This window comes from Bactrocera latifrons, unplaced genomic scaffold, assembly GCF_001853355.1.
Source record: "Bactrocera latifrons isolate USDA-ARS-PBARC rearing strain unplaced genomic scaffold, ASM185335v1 scaffold_147, whole genome shotgun sequence".
Lineage (NCBI taxonomy): Eukaryota > Metazoa > Arthropoda > Insecta > Diptera > Tephritidae > Bactrocera > Bactrocera latifrons.
In genome coordinates this window covers 626,374-634,842 of record NW_017534930.1, presented here as the reverse complement: position 1 = coordinate 634,842, position 8,469 = coordinate 626,374, and the positions used below count along the sequence as shown (strand labels likewise).

The 8,469-nt window shown below is 36.7% G+C and overlaps 1 protein-coding gene across 2 annotated transcripts in view; it reads left to right on the top strand.

The window, feature by feature from the left end:
* LOC108965727 (fringe glycosyltransferase) overlaps nt 1-6,816 on the top strand; it is a 124,943-nt gene extending 118,127 nt beyond the window's left edge. For both annotated transcript variants that reach the window (XM_018928317.1, XM_018928316.1), the window contains exons 5-7: nt 3,726-3,864; nt 3,933-4,125; nt 5,878-6,816. In XM_018928317.1, coding sequence (XP_018783862.1) covers nt 3,726-3,864; nt 3,933-4,125; nt 5,878-6,113 — 568 coding nt within the window. In that variant the 3' untranslated portion in view covers nt 6,114-6,816. The remainder of the gene's footprint in view (nt 1-3,725; nt 3,865-3,932; nt 4,126-5,877) is intronic.
* The last annotated feature ends 1,653 nt before the right edge of the window (nt 6,817-8,469 follow it).

Genomic DNA, 8,469 nt, shown 5'->3' with positions numbered 1-8,469 from the left:
AGGCAACGCACAACAGTAAAGTGATGAAGTGGCTGGACGCTGGTGCTTTGAACGATACCAATGTATTGTCTACTTGTGGTGAAACGTATGTGCCCTGCCCGTTAGCTAACTGTAGACTCAGCGCAATTGCTGTGCTACAACCAACTGATGTGGCAGACCGCAATTARTTCGACATATTGTTGCGCAAAAGTAAAACAATAAAAAATTAAAAAAAAAAGTGAAACATTTGCGCCATAATAAAAAAAATTGGGTGTTTTTCTGTGGCGTTGCTGTTAATGATGCCGCTCCAATTGCTGTCACTTGTTTCCTGTTTGCATTTTTCCGTTTGCTCTCGAATAGCGCCTGTGTTTTTTGTTATTGCAACACAGTGTGGCGTTGGCTTTCGACTGATTAAACGCATTAAGCTAGGCGTTAAATGGTTTAATGTCTGTGAGTTTTTGCCTGTGAACACAACTGTACATATGCCATATACATATGTATGTATTCATATATCTACTTGCTATTTACATGTCTGTGTGTGTAAATTAGCCACGGTTTTTTCAACTTTCATAATTTTAATAATAATCGAACATAATTGCTTTTTCATAAAGGCTGTTTAAATTCGCAATAACAACAATGCATGGCATGACAACATTCACTAAAGTGGCCAATAATTAAGAATTTATAAAGAGCCAATCAATTGTGTGGAAAATTTTAACCAATAAAGCGGCATACATGTGTGTGTGTGTATGTGTGTATTCATAATTAAATAGTTTTGCTTGGTCAACCGCACGGTGTTGCTTTTCTTTGAAATATAATTAATGTTAATGTTTCTTAATTGCCACAAATATTTATTTAATATACATAGCTGTAATTATTGTAGCACATTCACTTTTGCAACACTTTTATAGCAGCATGTATGTTGCGCCATGCAGTGTGGGAAAATCAAGAACTTTTGCAGGCGTATTAAAACATTAATAATTTATACTCTCCGTTCGTGCAGAGACCCACCACACTTCTTCTTCTTCTTTATTGGTGTAGATACCGCTTAGGTAGTAATACCGACCGTAAACGTTTTCCTTTTCACTGGAGCCTCCAAGTCTGGCCAGTTCCTTCTCCACCTGGTCTTCTCAACGGAGTGGAGGTTTTCCCCTCMCTTGCTTCCGTCGGCGAAGTTGCGTCGAMTACTTTCCGAGATKSCCTATTTTCATCCATTCGGACGRCATKACTTAGCCAACCTGGCCGCTTGAACTTGAGTCAGTCCACACTGGAGTTAGTCAGTTTATATGCCAGGTCTATAGCTGACGGTCGATCTGACCAATTTCTTTSGASATTCAAGGCCAAGAGGACAATAAARCATAACAAATTTTGTTAAGATATCTTGTCAAATAAAAAAAGTYTCCCATAAAAGAACTCGATTCTGATACTTTAGTTTGTATGACAGCTACATACTATATAAGTCTGATCTTAACGATATGTTTCGAGATTGTAGCGATGGCATAGTTATCTTCTCAAATACAAAAATTTTCCACACAAGTATCCCATCTCTCAGTTTGTATAGCAGCTATATGCTATAGTAGTCTGATATTGGTGGTCTCAACAAATGAACAGCTTTTAGTGGGAAAAAGAATGTGTACAAAATTTCCGAGGGATATCATAAAAACTATGTGACTAATTCGCGTATATAAGTAGAGCCACACGCGWAGACAGACCAATGTGGTCGCATGGATGCAGTGAAACGCAGAAGCAGAACTATATGCAAGTTCACGGCACTCCGGACTATAACGGGATGCCTCTAGATGTCCCCTATCGAACATAGGAACTAAGGAGCATAATGAGCTCCTCTCCATACAGGTCCTTCCTCAACTATGTTGATGACATAAGACAATGCGCCGACCAGACTTCGGACGCAACTAGCTTTAGGCATGCACTGACCACAATGCACAATGGAGCCATGTACACCTTCAAAGACTCCATCTCAGTGAATGGCGTACTTTGATTCAAACCACCCCCCATTACAGACGACGAGCCCGAATTGCCGCGAGATTCGAATTTGGATACCGTAGCAGGTTATACTCCTACTTATTCAGAATCGACCCCGACATATCAAATATATGTCCAGCATGCAACGAGTCCCCAAACGACTTTAAGCTCCTTTTTGTAAGCCCAGCCCAGCCCAGTAGGGTTACCACACATCTGACAACCTTCTACTTATAGTCTGACTCCGTCGAAACTGCACGTTTCCTGCGCCTATGTTGGATGACCGCGATGAGAACTTATTTTACTTATGAATCTAAGACAGCTCTCATTAGCTTATTAGTAACAACTGCCTCTACCTTACAGCAACTGAGACTTACTACCTTCCCTGTTTCCCACTTTTGAGGCATCGATTAGCAGTCGCCATTCGATACTTATGTCGATATCATCAAGATTTCTGAGGAGAATTTATCTGGCTTGCAAAATTTGTAACTGTAGAATTTTCCAAAAAAAAAAAAAAACAAAAAAAAAAAAAAAATTTAAAGGATAGACCTCATGCCGTGCACTCTAGACCAGGCGATTTTAAGAAAAATATTTTTTTTTTTTTTTTKTTTTTTTTTTTGAAATGGTGTAATACTTGATTCCTCAAATATTAGCTGACTAAAATTGGTAAAGCTAGTTTTAAGGAACGTTATCTAGACAAGGGCTTAGGAATATTTTTCCCTACTTTAATTTAAAACTTTTCTCGGAAATTTTGTTTATACATATATTTGAAAAATGTTTGGGATGTAGTTCTAGCATCAAAAGTGAAGCCAACTTTGATACCGATGATCTTCATCAGAAGCAAAAGGTTTCTCAGAGATTACATGAGAGAGTTAGAGGACTTCAGTCACTGTTGTTTCACAATTGGCCTCCTAAAGGCCTCTAGGATGCATCCTCAGATAGCCACCGTACCTGCCTACTTACCGTACCATGGATTATTATTATGTTTTCGCAACACCAGGATAGAAACGCTATAAAATATATATTTATATATACTATATATATATATAATCAGCGTGACGAGATGTGTCGAGTTCGACAAAAACATGTGTCGGTTTGTCTGTCTGTACACGACCTAGTCTCTCAGTATTAGATAACTGAAATTTGTATATTCTCTCTAAAAAGTGAAATCATCTCTATAGAAGAACAACTTTTGATTACTTACTGTCTGTGGAACTGATATTTTTATTCTCGAAAGAAATAAATTTCTTTAAATAAATATATTTTCGGTGAAAAAATGGTTTCAAAAAATTCCTAAAATCATGACTCTAAAAATAAATAATGAGAAAACTATTTAATTTTTAAAGTATACTATATACCAATACTAATGAACAGTAGTAATGTATATGTAATTTTTATCCACTTCCTGTTGCGTAATATATAACAAACGATTCGTATTTGCATGAGAAACGGTTAACATCCAGAGTCATACGTCACCCGTAGGAGCTCTTAACTAAAATGAATATTTGTAGTACCACTAGAGGAGTGAGTACCAGCCATTAGCCGCAATCGCACAAGTATCAAATTCAAATGTGTGAACGAACTATGCGAACGAGCGCAATAAGCGAACGAATGAATGCAATTATGAGTGCGTGTGAATGACATAATTGAGCGATCTCGCGGTTATAGTAGAGCACATTTCCGCATTTACTGCCATCCGATGTTGTGTTAGATGTGAAAAGCGTTTACTGTTTATTCATATGTCACACTTTTTTAATTACTTACAGATGGTTTTGCCATTTCGATGATGACAACTATGTGAATGTTCCACGTTTGGTCAAACTCTTGGACGAGTATAGCCCTTCAGTTGATTGGTACCTCGGCAAGCCGAGTATTTTTTCGCCGCTGGAGATACATCTGGATAGTGTAAGTTTATTTATTATTGCTAATATACAATCCAAAAATTAATATATAATTTTTATCCCAAACAACAGTACCCTACAACAACGCATAAGAACAAGACAGCGAGTGAGAAGATTTCGTTTTGGTTCGCAACTGGCGGCGCTGGTTTCTGTCTGAGTCGTGCGCTCACTATGAAAATGTTACCAATAGCCGGCGGTGGCAAATTCATTAGTATCGGGCGGAAAATACGATTTCCTGATGACGTCACCATGGGCTTTATCATCGGTGAGTTGGTTTACTTTCAATTAATTAAATGAATTGCTACTGAATACGGGAACTTCCTTCCAATTGAGACCKAGACGGAACGGTAGTTTATTTGTCAGAGGCCCTTAGAAAATCTTCTGATGCCTGATAGTGTTTATATAGTTGTCATTAATAAAATAGTATTCGATACTTTTATCTACCAATGCTTGCTAAGCGCACRCGAGGTCCATTAGTCCAGTGTTTGAATACTATATAAGATATCAATGCGGATCCAAATCATTCTCATTGTGATGTAAGTGGTGCGACGGTGGCTAATCTTACAAGCTCATTGTTGAATTTGCTATAACAAGGCACCCAAACGAGACTGATGATGACTAGTTTGACTATCTTTGAGCGCATGGTGAGCGAGCAAAGCGCTTGCATTGCCGCCTTGCTATTAGAGTGAATGCTTACCTCTGTAAAAGAGGCTGCAGTTCGTAGCAGAACGTATACTGCCAACTTAAAAAGAGATATTTTTGTCTGAAAACACTGTAGTGTTAGGTCCGTTAGCCTAACGCTAATATAGACGGAGAGCAGCCTCCCTCGTCGATACATGAGCTTAGTGGACTCTGCGACGCAGTGTTCAAAGTTTTCAGATATTCCCTTGAAGGATGATAGAATTTTAGTGTATTCTTGTTCACAGTTATTGTACCTGGCGACAATTTCCACGGATGCTGTATATAAATGGCATTAAGTGCTATTGTCGGTTTGGAGCGCAGTTAACTCCTACTGACGCGCTCAATGCGGTCCTGCATCAACTACCCATGAACATCTTTATTCACACAACAGCAGCTATTGCGGCTATAAGAATAAAAGAATTGGGTGGTTGAAATCAGCAGAACTACGGACATAGTGTAATCCTAAACAAGYTCACCATTATTAAATCAGACTACATTCCCCCAAAAGGTGAGGATACCATCTAGACGAGAATGGGAAGAGGTTCAATATGGGAGCAGGATACCATCTTAGTCTACAGAGACTAGTTAACAAAGTCAGGATCTTTCCTTAACGAATCTGAGGTGAAGCTAATACTAAACCCGCTAGGATCCATCAAAAGAGATATCAATAGACAATTTCAACAAGTTGCAAATAACAGATGGAAAAACATTACAAAATGCATCATAAATAAACAATTATGGCCAACATATGACAGAAAAGAACCAACAACTTATTAAATATTTCAAGGAAAGGTATATACAGAGTAACAGCTACCACAACAGCACACTGACCATTTGGGGAGCATGCGTTCAAAATGGGTATGCCCTACAACAACATTTACCGAGGCTGCGGAATAGCAGGGAACACGGAAACAATTTTCCACTTTCTCTGTGAATGCCCAGCCCAGCACAAATCCGACACAAAACACTTGGAATCAAACACATCAAACACCAAACCTTGAATGGATTTCTACTAAAAACATATCAGACATAAGTAACTTCATTGCARCCCCAAAATAGTTTGAGAGAGAAGGTGAAACATGATAGCAGACACAGAAGRTTCTACGAATAGTGTATCAAAATGGCACATCAAGTGCTAATTGAGCCCGATAGACAACAGGCCTGCACTCCCACTTACCTACCTATACTCCTAAACTTCGCWTTAAATGTAGCATTAAAGTACATTACAACCAAACTAACGGAATTTTAGAAACATTCTCATTCCATTTTAATGGATAATCTCATTCACTTATAATTTTTATTATTTATTAATTAAATGTATCTCTTATTTTTACAGAACATTTATTAAAAGTGCCGCTGCGCATTGTCGAGAACTTCCACTCACATTTGGAGCCCATGGAGCACATACGTCCGGACACTTTTCCGGATCAGGTTTCCTTCAGCTATGCGCACATGCGAAATCAGTGGAATGTCGTCAAGGTGGACGGTTTCGATTTGGCAAAGGATCCAAAGCGCTTCTACTCGCTCCATTGCAAATTGTTTCCTTACTTCAGCTTTTGCCCACCCAGATGATTCTGCTGAGAACTCGAGCGCACAGTAGYCGCCAGCAAGAAACTTGCAGAAGTTTTGTAACTAAAACTCAAAACTGTGATGTAGATTAAGGTGTAAAAAAGATTCCCGTGTACATAAAAATATAAGTCCAAAATTGGCCTTAAACACAACAAAAAATAAATATAAAACGACAATAAATATTGCTAGCGAAATTTATGTCATCACCGCAAACAATCAAAATCTGAAATGATGAAAAAGAATCATGTAAAATATAACAAATCAACACTTGTATTATAGATTCTAAGCTGTGGCAATAGTAAATTWCTGAATTCTTCCAAAATATCTATTYTAATTAAGTGMTTCCTTTAATTCTTAAGAATTATGCTAGATTTTTTTTTTTTTAGAATTTCTAGTCTCTGTAAGAGAATAAACACATATGTTAATGCTTCAATGTTGTTGTTGAAATTTGCGCAATATAATTATATTCGTTGTAAATATATAGTATCACATTTGTATATAGTAAGTAATATATATGCAAAGAGAAAATTTGTAATTTTAGTCTTCCATTTGCTTAAAATATTCCACAAAATCAGAAAATCATTCACAAAGCAAACTACATTTAGTCCTTATATACGGATATATATGAACCTATTTAGCTATAAGTATAAAGAGGTGTGTTAAATATGTAGTAATAATGATTGATAATATATCTTTTAGACGAAAATAAAAACCTTGTGTTTTACTTAATTGATCTTGAGGCAAGATACACTTTAAAGAGAAATGGTATAACTAAAAGCTTCCTCGAACATTAGTATATGCTTTAACTTAGCATTAGAGGACATTGATACCTTCTCTTAAATAGAGAACGATTGAGCACTGATTTGTTGACTATACTTAACCTCACCGAATTTAGTAGTCTATCTTAATAACAACCTTATTTTACATACACTTGACTGCTTGATCAAATCTCCAAAGAGAAAGAAATCAGATCAGAGATAATTTTAGAACATCTAAGTARTTCGAACAAAACAGCTCTAGTAAAAGATTTTTAGCAATTAAAAGTAAATAACATGTAATCTTAAGATCCATTTCTTTGCAACTTCATGAAAATCAAACGGCCCAAAGGATTTTTTGTCTTACGAGAGAGAGCTATAACTCGATAATGGAATAGTGRACAGTTATTGTTCATCAACATATAGTGGGAAGATTTAGTGCTTTAAKTATACCCAGAACAGGATATATTAAGTTTGTCAAGAAGTTTGTAACACCCAGAAGGAAGCGTCGGGGACCCTATTGAGGATATATACAAATGATCAGTATGTTGAACTGAGTCGATTTAGCCAYGTCCGTCTGTCTGTCTATATATATACGAACTAGTCCCTCAGTTTTTAAGATATCGTTTGGAAATTTTGTATACGTCATTGTCTCTTAAAGAAGCTGCTCATTTTTCGAAACTGCCGATATCGGACCACTAAAACATATAGCTGTCATACAAACTGAACGATCGGAATCAAGTTCTTGTATGGAAAACTTTCAGATTTGGCAAGATATATACAAGAAATTTATTATAGATTATTTTCTAAAGCAAGAATGTAATTTTCGAAGAAATTGTTTAGATCGGCTCACTCTAGCATATAGCTGCCATACAAACTGAACGATCGGAATCAGGGGTTTGTATGTAAAACTTTCGCATTTGGCAAGATACATTCACGAAATTTATTACAGATTATTTTCTAAGGCAACAATGTAGCCTCCGAAGAAATTGTTTAGATCGGCTCACTATAGAATATAGCTACCATACAAACCGAACGATTGGAATCAGGGGCTTGTATGGAAAACTTTCGCATTTGACGTGGTATCTTCACGAAATTTGGTATAGGTTAGAAAATAAGGCAACAATGTAGCCTTCGAAGAAATTGTTTAGATTGGCTCACTCTAGCATATAGCTGCCATACAAACTGAACACATAGTTACTAATATAAATGCAGCCATGAAGGGTATTTAGCTTCGGTGCAACCGAAGTTAACGTTTTTTCTTCTTTTTGTATTTATTTTGGTACTTTTTAGACATTTCTGCTAAAAATTTCAACAGTATTTTTATCACATAAACAATAAATAAATGTTATAAACAAACAAAGAATCTCAGCGCTGATTGATTTGAAAAACTATGATAACGAAATCGGATTTGGTTTACTTAACCATCCTAAATGTTGTTGAAGATTGATATTCTCACGACACTAAACTTTAATTCGTACTCGCTGATGAGTTGTACTTCCGTCCACCACCCTGGAATACGAGAATAATCATCTTTGCCACAATTATAAAAGCAAGATTGCACTATTGCCTTTGTTCCTGGCTGTTATAACATTATTTTGATT